The following is a 15,849-nucleotide window of genomic DNA, read 5'->3' on the forward strand; positions in this document are numbered from 1 at the left end:
ATCTTGGCAGGATTCACAGCGATTAGCATCGCAGGTTCTTAATTGTCTTCATACATTTCAGTTCCACTGTGGCAGGCAAAGCACGGCTGCCGTCGGGTCATGGCCTCTGCCTGTATATCCCCCCTCTTTGACCCCTCCCAGGCACTGCAACCCCACTCCTGACTTACGTTGACCCTATGAACAGGGTTTTCATGGTAAACGGTATTCAGAGGTGGCTCAGAGGCAGTGACTGGCCCAAGGTCACCCAGTGAGCTTCATGGCTGTGTAGGGATTCGAACCCTGGTCTCCCAGGTCGTAGTCCAGCACTCTAACCACTACACCACACTGGCTCTCCTTGAATTGACAGACAGTCTCATTAAGAGTTAAGAGACAGAAGAGAGACTCCAGGGGACCCACTTAGCCACCTGATCCTTGCTATCCACAGTCTAGAAACAAGGGACGATGTCTGTTACAAGTCCAGCCCAAGGCATATTTTAAGGTGCTTTTTTAAAAAATCCAGCCCTGAAATAATAATGAAATTATGCCTATTACAAAACAAGACAAGCCAATGGGGGAGATAAATTATCCCCCTCCTAGAGGCGAGCATTTGCAGGAGTGGCAGACAGTTTGATGGGATGCTTGCTGAGAACCTGCCCCTTCAGTTTGGGGTTGGGGGGGGGTAGAGAGAGAGAAAGAGAAATTTGGCCTGATTCACACAGATGGGATGGTCGACCTGGCTCTGACCTGCACCACAAAGGACTTTAGATGGGCACCTGGCATGAAATGTGCTTCCCCATACAAGAGAGGCCCCCTGCATTCGGAAAACTAGCATATCAGGAAGAAAGGTAGAACCTTTCTTCCTGACATTACTATCTTCTATAGTTTCTTGATGGAATACTCCTCCATGGGGGTTGGGGTAGGAGGGGAGTTTCTCTGCATTTGGAAAGCTAGCATGTCAAGAACAAGGGCTCCAGCTCAGCCTTTTTCCTGACATGCTAGCTTCCTATGTTCAGAGAATCTCTTTTGTTTCCCTCCCCCTATGGAAGAGGCCCTACCTGTAGTTTAAAATGAGCATGGCCAGAAACAAGACTTATTTTATATTCCTATATGGTTTGCAGTGAAACTTCCAGGGGAGCTACAAACACAAGGCACTAACCGCACAACTGATTTCAGTGTCATAAAAATGCAACAACTTTTTAACAGAGAACAGCCAAAGCAACCTGAAAACAGAGTAGTATTAAGAGGCAAACTTTTAATTTTAACTGTAATTAATTAAAACGACCCTTTCACCTGTCACTTGAGAGAACGAGGCTGCTGAACGGTAAGGGTCAGAAGAACCCCAGAGATGCCAATGCCCTTATCCTAACCCAACTAGAGGCGCTCCAGATATTTTACATTATTATTACTCCTTATTAATTTATATACTCCTTTAGTGGCCAAAATGGCTACTAAGCCGTTTGTGGCTGTGCTCCCATCAGCCACAGCATCATACGGCTGTGCTGGCAAGGGCTGGTGAGAGTCATAATCCAAAACAGCTGGCGCGGGGGTCACCAGATGGGGAGGGCCGCCCTAGCTAGGTCTCAAGGTCTTGGGGCTGGTGTACAAAGCGCTATACAGCTTCGGACAAGGATACCTAAAAGACTGTCACACCCCTCTGCATACCCAACCAATCACTACGTTCTAGAGGATCCCATCCTATCAGGAGGTCCATTCTGCTCAATATCAGAATTAGACCTTTAGTGTGGTGGCCCCCACCCTTCGGAACTCCCTCCCCATTAAACATCAGACAGGCGCCTCCTCTATTGCCTTTCCGGGCCTGCTGTCAAGAATTTGCACGGCACTTTGCAGATAAAGTCGCTCGGATTCGCTCTGACTTGGACGCTAAAATTGATACAGTCTCAAGGGATGTAATTTTGGCTCCTGCTTGTCCAATAACAATGGATTCTTTTCAATTTGTACAGCCCGAGGATGTGGACAAGATCCTTGGAGAGGCGAGAGCCACCACGTTTGCTAGACCCTTGCCCTTCCTGGTTCATCAAAAGTGCCAGAGGGGGACTGGCCAACTGGGTGAGGGGAGTGGTAAATGCCTCTTTACAACAAGGCAGAATTCCAATGTGCCTAAAAGAGGCAGTTGTAAGACCTTTGTTGAAAAAGCCCTCCCTGGATCCCTCTATAATGGGTAATTATCGGCCAGTCTCCAACATTCCATTTCTGGGTAAGGTAATAGAGCGTGTGGTGGCTGCCCAGCTCCAGAGATTCTTGGATGAAACAGATTATCTTGACCCATTTCAATCCGGGTTCAGGCCCGGCTACGGGACAGAGACGGCTTTGGTACGGGACAGAGACAGCCCTTGCTGGGTGACCTACGCAGAGAGCTGGACAGGGGGAGTGTGTCCCTGTTGGTTCTACTGGACCTCTCAGCGGCTTTCGATACCATTGACCATGGTATCCTTCTGGGCCGCCTTGCCGGGATGGGACTTGGGGGCACTGTGTTGCGGTGGCTCGGCTCCTTCCTGGAGGGACGAACCCAGAAGGTGGTGCTGGGGGATTCCTGTTCGACTCCTTGGCCGTTGACATATGGGGTCCCTCAGGGCTCAGTTTTGTCCCCCATGTTATTTAACATCTACATGAAACCGCTGGGTGAGGTTGTCCAGGGGTTTGGGGTTCGGTGTCATCAGTATGCAGATGACACCCAACTCTATTTTTCCTTTCCACCTAAAGCCAAGGAAGCTGTCCTGGTCCTGAACCGGTGCCTGGCATCAGTGATGGACTGGATGAGGGCGAACAAATTGAAACTAAATCCAGACAAGACAGAGGTGCTCCTGGTTAGTCGAAAGGCAAATCAGGGAATAGGGATTCAGCCTGTGCTGGATGGGGTTACACTCCCCCTGAAGACACAGGTTCGCAGTTTGGGTGTGCTCCTGGACTCAGCTCTGAACTTGGAGGCCCAGGTCTCAGCCGTGGCCAGGAGTGCCTTTGCCCATTTAGGACTAGTGAGCCAGCTGCGTCCGTTCCTGGAGACGCCTGATTTGACTACAGTGATGCATGCCTTAGTTACATCCCGTTTAGACTACTGTAACGCGCTCTACGTGGGGCTGCCTTTGAAGACTGTTCGGAAACTTAAACTGGTACAAAGAGCTGCAGCCAGAGTGTTAACAGGGGCTGGTTACAGGGACCATACAACCCCCGTGTTACAACAGCTCCACTGGCCGCCATTTTGTTTCTGGACACAATTCAAAGTGCTGGTTTTGACCTATAAAGCTCTATACGGCCCAGGTCCAGGCTATATGTCAGACGGTATCTCCCCATATGAGCCTGCCTGGGCGTTGAGATCCTCAGGAGAGGCCCTTCTCTGAGTCCCAACACCTTCACAAGCGCGATTGGTGGGGACGCGAGATTGGTGGGGACGCGAGATAGGGCCTTCTCGGTGGCTGCCCCCAGGTTCTGGAATTCTCTTCCTAGGGAAGCACGAATGGCCCCTTTCTTGCTATCCTTCCGTCGGCAGGCAAAGACGTTTTTATTCCGACAGGCTTTTGGACTAGAAGATGTTTAAGACAGGGCCTCATAAGGTCTGCTGTATTGTTTTATGGTCCTATTCTTAATGTTTTAAATTGTCTTAGTATCTTAAGTGTATGTTTCATGGTTTTAATGTTACGAATAGTTTAATTCTATTTTAATTGTATATTTTTGTTTTTTACCTATGTGTAGTTTTTATTTGTAAGCCACCCTGAGTTCCAGTTTTGGACAAAGGGCGGGGTAAAAATAAAGATTCATTGATTCATTCATGCTAAAGGCTTGACGCTTTCAACAAACCTACTCTTTATACCAGTTGGCATCAGTCTTGGATTCCAACTGATTTTATATATGTAATGCAGTTGTTTTCAACTGTTTTCATATTTATCTTCTTTAAAATGTGTTTATAGACACAATTGTTTTAACTGTTTTAATATAAGTAGCTGTTTTTTCATATGTTGTTTTGCAAATCGCTTCGGGGTGGTAAAGGGAAGGGACCCTAAATGAAATCCTGGTCCATCCAAGAGCCCCTCACCACGGCTGGTGCTGGAATACACCTGGCCAGGCAAATGCCAGGGCCCAGAGGTCCAGCGGGGGTGGGGGCTAATGGCCAGACTAGCCACCCTGCAGCAGAAGTCTCACATGATCCTCCAGTGCTGCTGGGAGCGCAGAGCAAAGTCAAAACCCCCTGATTAGGTATATGTAAAGTGGGGTTAGAAGATGAGAGAAAGCAGGACCAGAAGGTTAAGAACATAAGAACATAAGAAGAGCCTGCTGGATCAGGCCAGTGGCCCATCTAGTCCAGCATCCTGTTCTCACAGTGGCCAACCAGGTGCCTGGGGGAAGCCCGCAAGCAGGACCCGAGTGCAAGAACACTCTCCCCTCCTGAGGCTTCCGGCAACTGGTTTTCAGAAGCATGCTGCCTCTGACTAGGGTGGCACAGCACAGCCATCATGGCTAGTAGCCATTGATAGCCCTGTCCTCCATGAATTGGTCTAATCTTCTTTTAAAGCCATCCAAGCTGGTGGCCATTACTGCATCTTGTGGGAGCAAATTCCATAGTTTAACTATGCACTGAGTAAAGAAGTACTTCCTTTTGTCTGTCCTGAATCTTCCAACATTCAGCTTCTTTGAATGTCCACGAGTTCTAGTATTATGAGAGAGGGAGAAGAACTTTTCTCTATCTACTTTCTCAATGCCATGCATAATTTTATACACTTCTATCATGTCTCCTCTGACCCGCCTTTTCTCAAAACTAAAAAGCCCCAAATGCTGCAACCTTTCCTCGTAAGGGAGTCGCTCCATCCCCTTGATCATTCTGGTTGCCCTCTTCTGAACCCTTTCCAACTCTATAATATCCTTTTTGAGATGAGGCGACCAGAACTGTACACAGTATTCCAAATGCGGCCGCACCATAGATTTATACAACGGCATTATGATATCGGCCGTTTTATTTTCAATATCTTTCCTAATTATTGCTAGCATGGAATTTGCCTTTTTCACAACTGCCGCACACTGGGTCGACATTTTCATTGTGCTGTCCACTACAACCCCGAGGTCTCTCTCCTGGTCGGTCACCGCCAGTTCAGACCCCATGAGCGTATATGTGAAATTAAGATTTTTTGCTCCAATATGCATAATTTTACACTTGTTTATATTGAATTGCATTTGCCATTTTTCCGCCCATTCACTCAGTTTGGAGAGGTCTTTTTGGAGCTCTTCGCAATCCCTTTTTGTTTTAACAACCCTGAACAATTTAGTGTCGTCAGCAAACTTGGCCACTTCACTGCTCACTCCTAATTCTATGTATCTAATTTTATGTAGTAAAATACTCTGCTGGTTTGCGTGCTTCCCGCCCCCCCTGCCCCCACCCATTATTTGCCAGTTAAGAGAATACCCTGCTAGTTAGCAAATCCTGATGCTAGCCTAGTATATCAAGCCAGACAACCCAGACCACAGCGTGCCACAAGTCCCCTGATCATCCTTGTTGCCCTCCTCTGGACCTGTTCCAGTTTGTCTGCATCCTTCTTGAAGTGCCGAGACCAGAACTGGATGCAGTATTTAAGATGAGTGCTGAATAGAGGGGAACTAATACGTCATGCGATTTGGAAACTATACTTCTGTTAATGCAGCCTAATATAGCATTTGCCTTTCTTGCAGCTACGTCACAAAAAAGCTGTATCAAAACTCAGCCAACAGAAAAAGAAAAAGCCCAACCCATATGTCACAGTTTATTCATCCATGACTGGGATACAAGCCAAAATATAGCTGGCAAAATATAAATAAATAAAAATTAAGATGTGCATAACTGTGAACACCACACTCGTCTTCACCCTGGACTATGCACAGGGCATTCATAACGGCAAGGGGGAAAGAGTCATGCTGAGCACTACCAGAAATGTAGCAACTAAAGCTTTTCCCCCCCGGCACTGACCCAAAATGACAGCTGCTACATTTCGCTGTCGAGCTGCTGGTTCAAGACACAGGAGCAAAGCCAGTCAACAAAACAAAAACACATGAAGACGAAGATGTGAGGAAGTAGCAATCCTAACATTATCAGTTCACTAAGCAGGTCTTTGGGTTGCAGTAGAATCCAAGGAACCCTTTGGAGCAACGATGAGATCAGCCTCAAAAACAGCTCTGCCAGGCCAGCGCTTGCAAGCAATCTCAGAGCTTAACCCAGCAGAAGCCAATTTTGTGTGTGTTTGTGTGAAGATTGAAGACCCCACACACCCACATACGAAACCATTACTTGCCTTTGCAAACCCTGACTCAGCTCTGGATGGCCATTGCAGCTGTGGACAAACGCCAACTGCATCAGAGCTGACTTTTGGAGGGTGCCTCCAGAAGTAAATAGCTCTTGGCAGGATCAGGACCATGGCAGCTCAATACACAAGAATCTCACAAAGGGAGGGGGGCTACCATGCCCCACTTCATTTGCTCACTCTCTCCCATACCACTGCCAGCTGTAAATGCACAGACCCACAAGAGAGGTTCTCACACACGCACACACAGAGCCTCCCCCACAGATCACACCACCAGTGCAAGCCACCTGCAGACACCCATTGATGCATGAATAGACTACAGTGGCGCAGCAGGGGGGGCGCTAATTCAACATAGCATTCCAAGAGAACTGAGTAACAACATGTGGCTTGTTAGGGAGGGGTTAGAGAAAGGAGACAAAACATAGTACCCACCCAGCAGAACCACAGAGGTCCTCCCCCCCCCCCGCAGCATATTTATTTATTATTATTTATTACTGGCATTTGTTAGTCGCTTTCTTTCAACAGTAGAACTCAAAGCGGCTTACAACAAGAAAGCAAAAACACAATAATTGAAATAACTGATAACAAGAGTAAACAATTGCAAAGCATATGGCCTGCAGCAGTGGCCGTCCAACGCAGGCCACAACATCCGTTCCATAGGCTGCCAATCCAGGGCTTTTCAGGGGGAGGGTAGATGCAACACACATCCTGGTCTCTCTGCAGAGCTCTGGTCTACTGGACTCCAACATCTAGCCTGGAGCTGAGAGGAGATCTGCCCTTAGTGTGCATGGGGGGAGGGTGTCTCCCACTGGAGAAAGGTACCTTCTTTGGGAGCTCAAATGCTGCAATGGGGGGGGGTCATGAAGAACCACTTATTCCCACAGAAGTGTCTGGACTGCCCTCCCTTTGGGCTGCAGAGTGGCAGTTCACAAGAGAGACCTGCTCTATACAAGTGCGGCAGCTGTGAAAAAGGCAAATTCCATGCTAGCAATAATTAGGAAAGGTATTGAAAATAAAACAGCCGATATCATAATGCCGTTGTATAAATCTATGGTGCGGCCGCATTTGGAATACTGTGTACAGTTCTGGTCGCCTCATCTCAAAAAGGATATTATAGAGTTGGAAAAGGTTCAGAAGAGGGCAACCAGAATGATCAAGGGGATGGAGCGACTCCCTTACGAGGAAAGGTTGCAGCATTTGGGGCTTTTTAGTTTAGAGAAAAGGCGGGTCAGAGGAGACATGATAGAAGTGTATAAAATTATGCATGGCACTGAGAAAGTGGATAGAGAAAAGTTCTTCTCCCTCTCTCATAATACTAGAACTCGTGGACATTCAAAGAAGCTGAATGTTGGAAGATTCAGGACAGACAAAAGGAAGTACTTCTTTACTCAGCGCATAGTTAAACTATGGAATTTGCTCCCACAAGATGCAGTAATGGCCACCAGCTTGGACGGCTTTAAAAGAAGATTAGACCAATTCATGGAGGACAGGGCTATCAATGGCTACTAGCCATGATGGCTGTGCTCTGCCACCCTAGTCAGAGGCAGCATGCTTCTGAAAACCAGTTGCCAGAAGCCTCAGGAGGGGAGAGTGCTCTTGCACTCGGGTCCTGCTTGCGGGCTTCCCCCAGGCACCTGGTTGGCCACTGTGAGAACAGGATGCTGGACTAGATGGGCCACTGGCCTGATCCAGCAGGCTCTTCTTATGTTCTTAAGAACTAAGCTCCCCTGACATGCTTGTTTTCTATGTGCAGGGAATCTCTTTTCTTCTTAGTGAGGATTTCATCATAGGAGCCCCCCCCCATCCGATGGGGACACAGCCTAGACACAAGTTGACCCCCTTCCCTCACAAGGAGACCTGTGGGGCACACTGCACACCTTGCTTTTTTGCAAACGTTTCCTTTAAGAGGGAGCCATTGCAGGTATTGTGATTTTCAGAAGTGAGGTTGGCGAGGGAGCTGCTTAATCCTTTCCCTTCCCAGCAGTCCCCCCCCTCAAAACTGCATCTCCCCTCAGCTGCTTCTCACCCCACTGGAGAAAAGACACTTCTCTTATTTGTCGGCTGTAGAGAATGAAGGGTGTAGGGGCGCGCACTCGCCTTTGAGTCGACTCCACCATATCGCGCACTTCGTTTAGAACTCAGCAAAATACCGTCCTTAGTGAGAGATCCCTTCATTTATATTTACTTAGAAAACAACCCAGCGCCCCCTCCCCCACGAAGCATCTCTTCTCGATTGGGGGGCGGAGGGGGGGTTCACGCCTGGGGGAAGGGAGCCGACTGCGTCTCCCTGGGAACTCCTAGAGATCGTGCGCGTAGGGGGGGCGCGCGAAGGGATCTCCTCCCGGGGGAAGGGAATCCTCCTGGGAGAAAGGGGGGGGGAGAGTTTCCAGAGCAGGCGACCTTCCAGTCTAAAGGCTCTACAAAATGGGATGCCCTTATCCAAGGACTGGAGCGGCAGCGCCGCAGGGAAACGGCAAAGCGAAACGGAATCTAAAACACAGCACAATTTAAAAAAATAAAAAATAAAAAAGGCACAGCAAAGGTGGGGCCAAGCCGCCAGTCCCCAGTGATCCCCAATAGACAGACAGACGCATGCCCTCCCTTACCGTACATGGCTCAGCTGCGGATCCCACTCGCCCCCGGTCGTCCCGCTCCTCCTCGCCGCGCTCACCCTGCAGCTGCGGCGCCTTTGGCGTTCATTCAGCCGCCGCGGCGGAGCGCGGAGTAGGCGGAGCTACCAGGGGGCTTGAATGAAACAGGAAGGCGCGCGTCGGGAGGCGTGTTCTGCGCAGGGGCAGGGCAGGGCAGGGCAGGGGCGTGGCCAAACAGGAGGCGGTCCTTCTTTAGACACGCCCCCTCGCAGGGGGGCTGGGGCTGGTGGAGGGTTGTGGTACCTTGAGGATGGGCGACGCAGAGAGGATCATCATCCTCACCATCATCATGAGCAGTATATAAATGTCCTAAATATAATTAATTAATTAAGGATCTTGTCAGTGTGATGTGATGGAATGTCATACTATAACCCAGGTAGACTTGATGTTCAAATCCCCGTTGAGCCCTTTGGATGATTTGGGTCAGTCACTTTCTCCAAGGCTACCTTGCAAGGCTGCTGTGATGTTAAAAGGCAGAAGAGCTCTTTGAATGAAGGATGGAATAGAATATGTTCCTGTTGTTTGATTGCCAAGCAATGGATGCAAAAGGGCCAGCAGAGCTTGGAAAAGTTACTTTTTTGAACTACAACTCCCATCAGTCCAATCCAGTGGCCATGCTGGCTGGGGTTGATGGGAGTTATACTTTTAAAAAGTAACTTTTCCAAGCTCAGCCCCTGCTCGAAGTCACAATTTTAACGCTGAGAAAGATAAGGCAAATAGGGGCTGGCCCACGCTTGTTTCAGTAGCAGAAAGCTCGTGCTTTGTGTATCGCAGGTGCTGCGAGCAACTACCGCTTGCAGGGGAACACATCTGGCTAAGGAGGGAGCACGGGGAACCTTTGGCCTTCCTGACATTGCTGAACTGCAGTTCCCATCAGCCCCAGCAAGCATGGCCAATGGCAACAGATGATAGGAGTTGTTCATCAACACCTGGAGAGCCAAAGGTGCCCCACCCCACACCTGGCCTAAGACCTTGAAGGGGTCCCTGACAATTGAAGCTTAAAATGTTTTTCACCCCACAGGATGAAATGAGATGGGACCATTTGCTGGATAACAGTTTATCTGGCAGCTTCATATGTAAGTTGACTATCTTTTGGCCTCACCTCTCCAATGCTAATACTTACATGACCTTCATATTCAGCACACACACTGGATGGGATCCTTCAGGTGGGGCATTCATGAATTTGAATATGCATAGACACACACATATATATTAAAAATAATAAATCCATGCATGCAGAAAAGTAACATGTCAAGGAGTTAGGAAGCCTGCTCTCTATTATGCCAGTTTTCCATCTGCAGGTATTCCTTGCAATGTCTGCAATATCTTAGGTAGGGAAATGCCTTGAACCTGTCCTTCTGGGCATGCTCACATAATGTGATCCTAAACGCAGGTCCCACTGACTTCAGTGGGGATTACTTCCAAGGACAGGGCTACACAGAATTGCAACCTTAGCTCAGTCTACCTTGCAGGGCTGGTGTGAACATGAAATAAGCCCTGTAAAACATGTGCACACTGCCATGCAATGACAGCAATCGTAACAGATGTGGAGAGTGAAAACCTTTCTAATTTCGCCCAAGACTGCTCCTCCCTTGTCTGCAGCCCAGCTGAAAACTCCCCCTACTTGAACTTTTTTTAAAACAATCAACAGAATTGGAATTTCGGATTTCTTTTTTAATCCAGTTTAACTTCTGGATTTTTACTTTGTTTTTTGTTTAACTAAAATTTAAATCTTGCTAATTAGACTTAAGGCTCTCATGTTTTTAAAAATTCATTATGACTCCCTGTCTCTTCCCTCTCTACAACAGTGGGGGCTAGTGGCTCAGTTTCAATGGGGCAGTGGAATCCACTGCCCTAAAACTCTCAGATTCAGCAGCACAAGTTGAACATGCTGGGGGAGGGGGAGAGAGACTCAGATCAGGAGATGATACATTCTGTTTTTTGCTAATACATTGGGATAATCTGCTTCAAAATACCTCTCTCCAGAAAAAGAATTATTCTCCCATCTGCAGTTAAAATGCCCCTTTTGAGGCATGCGTCCATAGCCTGCTAAGTCTTGTTGCTTCTGTTGATTCTCCTTCCGAAGAATCTGTGGGGGTTGCAAATGACAGCATCACTGGGTGACGTGAGCAGCAACTCCACTTTTGGGAGGGGACGGAGGAGAATCAGCCTGGCTAACAACCAGCCATGAACTGGACCACAACAGTTATTTTTGTATATCTGCTGTTGGAGACCATCGTTTTTACCGGATATTTCAAATGCAACAAGGACATCATTGCCCAGGTGGGTGGGGGGGAGGTGCTGATGATACGTCAAAATCATGTTTGGAAAGCAAAAAAGAAAGAGAGCCCCAAAGCCTGATGGCCTAAGAAATGTGTTGCAGGAGTGGGGTGGCTGACATTGTGGACTGTTCCTTGGGGGGGGCACTCTGTGTTGAAGTCTAGCTGTCAGGGAGAAAAGACTCCACCTTCTTCCTGACATGCTAGCTTGCCAAGTACAGGGTATTGGCCAATATGTAAAAACATTCTATTATGTGAGGCCTCATCTGCTGTCTAAAGTGGTGCAGCCCATTTCTGTGTATGTATAAAGCCAATTACCAGCATTCTGTCGTAGTCTCTTGTGTGAACCAAAAATGGAACCCCACGGTGGTGGAGGACTATATTAGTGAAAGGGTGGGCCTATAAAAATAGCCACCCCCAAGAAGGGCAGACCCTCCCCCTTCTCCAATCATGTAGAAAAGGTTATTAGCATGCCAGGCACCAAGTAACTGCTCTTTTCTCCAGCATGTAGGAAATATTCATTCGTTTTTTAAAAAGGTATGCCTGGAGGCGATAATGCCACTTTTTCTAGGGTGCTTGCAGACATTTCCTCCTGGGTTGCACCTTTAGCACTTTCATCATCAACCTACAGCTCACTCAGTTTCACACACACAACAGAGCAAAGGAATAACATTTTCGGCTGGTCCTCTTCCCTACATATTATTATTATTATTATTATTATTATTATTATTATTATTATTATTATTATTATTATTATTATTATTATTATTATTGAATAGCCTTTCAAGGCAATTTCCAAACAGAATAAAAACAACTAACGATTGGTTTTTCAGCAATACAAAACTGATATATAGGCTGCATCTTAAAATGCACAGTGACAGCCTCAAATAACCCCAGCCCAAGTCATATAAGCATTAAGCCCCAACACCGCTAATTAAAGAAATTAAGCAGTTCTATGAGATAAAAATCTGCTCTGAATACCAGGACTCCATCCTGGAACAATACGAAAAGAACAGGGCACCACTGAGCATGTACAGTGGGCATTTTCAAAAGACCTGAGTCTTTTGAGACCAGGCCAAGGGTCCAACTAGTCCAGCATCCTGGTCTCAACAGGGGCCACCAGATACCTCTAGGAAGGCAATAATCAGCACATGAAGGCAAGAGCTGTCCCTTTCTGTTTGTTCCCCCAAAACTGGTAGTCTGAGATATACTGCCTCTGATCCTGGAGGTTCCATTTTAGCTATCATGACCATTGGTTGTGATAGCCCTCTCCTCCTTGGTGAATTTGCCAAATCCTTTTTTTTTAAAAGTCCTCTAAGGGGAGGGAGAGGAAAAATATAATGGATAATCCCATAAAGGGGTTGGAATCCTGAACAAGAGCACTCCACACTCTGCAGTGCTTTGGGGGGGGGGTCCCACCTGTAGATTTATATAAAGGCATTATGATGGTATTTTATTTCCAAGGTCAATGTCTACATCTCCCAGGCAAGCCAGAGATCCTTGTCTATTTTAGTAGCACCTCAAATACCCATCGGAGGTTTCCTGCTCTAGTTTTCAACCCACTAAAGGTGCCTCCAGGCAGCTGGAATGGCTGTGCCTCATACGTGCAAGTTTTTTGCACCATGCACATCAAAATGCGAGCCTGTATGCTCCCCTCCCCTTGACTCCAAATCTATTACCCTTTCTAGATTCAGGGGAAACTCCAATAAGTTTTTTTTTAAAAGCCTGTTGCCAATGACCCGTATGCAATATCTTAACCTATCTGCAAGTTAAGCCCCTGTCTGGAAACAACCTACACCCATGTGTGATGAGCGGTGTCACAGTTTGCTGCACTTTACCACAAGAAGAGCCCTGAAGCTGGATCCGGCCAGTGGCCCATGTAGTCCAGCATCCTGTCCTCACAGTGGCCAACCAGGTGCCCTCAATGGGAAGCCCTCAAGCAGGACCTGAGTGCAAGAGCACTTGCCCCTCCTGCGGCTTCCAGCAACTCATATTCAGAAGCATACTGCCTCTGGACCCTGATTTTATCCTCTTACAACCAATTATCACAATTACTACAACTAATTATCAAACTATTGCCTTAATATCCCATGCAAGCAAAGTAATGCTCAAGATTCTACAACAAAGGCTCGTACCATGTATGGAGCGAGAAATGCCAGACGTCCAAGCTGGATTTAGAAAGGGAAGAGGCACCAGAGATCATATCGCAAACATACGTTGGATAATGGAATGGACTAAGGAATTTCAGAAGGAAATCACCCTGTGCTTTATAGATTATAGCAAAGTCTTTGACTGTGTAGATCATGAAAAACTATGGAATGCTTTAAAAGCAATGTGGGTGCCACAGCATCTGATTGTCCTGCTGCACAACCTATACTCTGCACAAGAGGCTACTGTAAGGACAGAATATGGAGAAACAGACGATACCATCCTACCAGCAGAAACCAGTAATGAAACGAATTTGAAACGAATGCTGATAAAAGTTAAACAGGAAAGCACAAAAGCAGGACTACAGCTGAACGTCAAGAAGACTAAAGTATTGACAACAGAAGATTTATGTAACTTTACAGTTGACAATGAGGACACTGAACTTGTCAAGGAATTATCAATACCTTGGCACAGTCATTAACCAAAATGGAGACAATAGTCAAGAAATCAGAAGAAGGCTAGGACTGGGGAGGGCAGCTGTGAGAGAACTAGAAAAGGTCCTCAAATCCAAAGATGTATCACTGAACACTAAAGTCAGGATCATTCAGACCATGGTATTCCTGATCTCTATGTATGGATGTGAAAGTTGGACAGTGAAAAGAGCAGATAAAAGAAAAATCAACTCATTTGAAATGTGGTGTTGGAGGAGAACTTTGTGCATACCATGGACTGTGAAAAAGACAAATAACTGGGTGTTAGAACAAACTAAAGCAGAATTGTCACTAGGAGCTAAAATGATGAAACTGAGGTTATCATACTTTGGACACATAATGAGAAGACATGATTCACTTGAAAAGATAATAATGCTGGGAAAAACAGCAGGGAGTAGAAAAAAAGGAAGGCCAAACAAGAGACAGATTGATTCCATCAAGGAAGCCGCAGACCTGAACTTACAAGATCTGAACAGGGTGATTCACGACAGATGCCTTTGGAGGTTGCTGATTCATAGGGTCGCCTCAAGTCATGATCGACTTGAAGGCACATAACAACAACACACAACCAGTTCAGTCAAAGCAGAAGGGTGGGTTCATCTCAAATCAGGGGCAATATAGAGGGCAACCCCTTGCTTTGGCACCTCTCCTAGACTTCATGCAGACCTGGCACACCAAAAAAATCACGCTGGCTGTCTTTGGGGTATATTTGTAGCCCAATGAGATTTCCGGTGGAAGGGTGGGGTCTCTTTGCACCCCAGAGATCATTTTTGTTTGTTTTGTCAGCACAAGCATGCTTGACAATACCAAAGCACCTTGAGCCAAAAGAACACTTATTCAGAGGAGGTAGATTTTTTTTCTGAGCTGGCCTCTTCCCCATGCATATTGAGTAAACAACACAATTTGCCCCCAGGGCTTTTTGCTGGGGTTTATTTGGACCCCAGATTCTTGTTTGTTTGTTTCTAGGAGGAAAACAGTAAGTGGTAACTGGCTGAAAGTTGGGGACATTGTACAGGTTAAAATTTGTGATGTCATCTCTGTAGGTCTACTTATGTGTAAATTACACAATGAAAAGCACATCTGGGGTCCAAGTGCACCCCAGACGTCTGCATTAAGGCTACGTATGAACAGACAGAGAACTCCGAATGTGTTGACTCCCTAAACGCAAGCATCTGCAGTGCAGATGGATGCCACGGATACAACAAATTGGTTTGCTGCATTGAAGCAAAAAGGGGGAGGGCCACAGCTCAGTGGTCTTGGAGCAGCACTTGCCTTGCATGCACAAGGTCCCGGGTTCATTCACTGAGAAAGGAAGAAGGCATATGAAGAACAGAGCCCACCACGATCAAACCAAAGGCCGATCTATTTCAGCATCCAGTTTCACCAGCAGCCAGCTCATTCCCTGCAGGATGTTCACGTAAAGGCAACCACCACCACCCTTGCTTGTCACCTGTATTTTGTTTTTGGAAGTAGAGTTCCCCTGAACCTAGAGGTTCTATTAGCGATCGTGGCTAATAAATCATTGGCAGACCTATCCCCCACGCATTTATCCAATCCCCTTTACAGTCAGCTAAACTAGTGGCCATCCCTACATCTTATGCCAGTGAATTTCTGCCTGACACCCTGGAGAACAATGGCCAGTCAGAGCAGAGAAATATTGGGCCAGAACAGTCTTCTCCAACCTGGTGCCCTCCAGATGTTTGGAATACAATTCACATCAGCCCCATCTAGTATATGGCAGATTGATCTGGCCATGAATTGTGAAAGTGTGGGAGATAGGTGCGTTTGAGCCTTATAATAGAATCATAGAGTCATAGAATAGTGGAGTTGGAAGGGGCCTGTAAGGCCATCAAGTCCAGCTCCCTGTGCAATGCAGCAATCCAAATCAAAGCATTCCCAACAGATGACTGTCCAGCTGCCTCTTGAAGGCCTCCAGTGTCGGAGAGCCCACTACCTCTCTAGGTCATTGGTTCCATTGTCATATGGCTCTAAGTTAGGAAGTTTTCCTGATGCTCACTCAAAA

General features: G+C 46.9%; 1 protein-coding gene across 6 annotated transcripts in view; it reads right to left on the bottom strand.

Moving 5' to 3' along the window:
* EFR3B (EFR3 homolog B) overlaps positions 1-15,849 on the bottom strand; it is a 163,707-nt gene that overhangs the window by 120,304 nt on the left and 27,554 nt on the right. Inside the window, exon 1 of one of the 6 annotated variants that reach the window (XM_061625879.1) lies at positions 8,864-8,965. The exons of 4 other annotated variants lie outside the window; for them this stretch is intronic. In XM_061625879.1, coding sequence (XP_061481863.1) covers positions 8,864-8,870 — 7 coding nt within the window. In that variant the 5' untranslated portion in view covers positions 8,871-8,965. Of the gene's footprint in view, positions 1-8,863; positions 8,966-15,849 lie in introns of those variants that run through there. One more of the 6 variants, XM_061625880.1, reaches the window with a different exon arrangement.

The sequence above is a fragment of the Rhineura floridana genome, chromosome 4 (genome assembly GCF_030035675.1).
Source record: "Rhineura floridana isolate rRhiFlo1 chromosome 4, rRhiFlo1.hap2, whole genome shotgun sequence".
In the NCBI taxonomy this organism is placed as follows: Eukaryota; Metazoa; Chordata; class Lepidosauria; order Squamata; family Rhineuridae; genus Rhineura; species Rhineura floridana.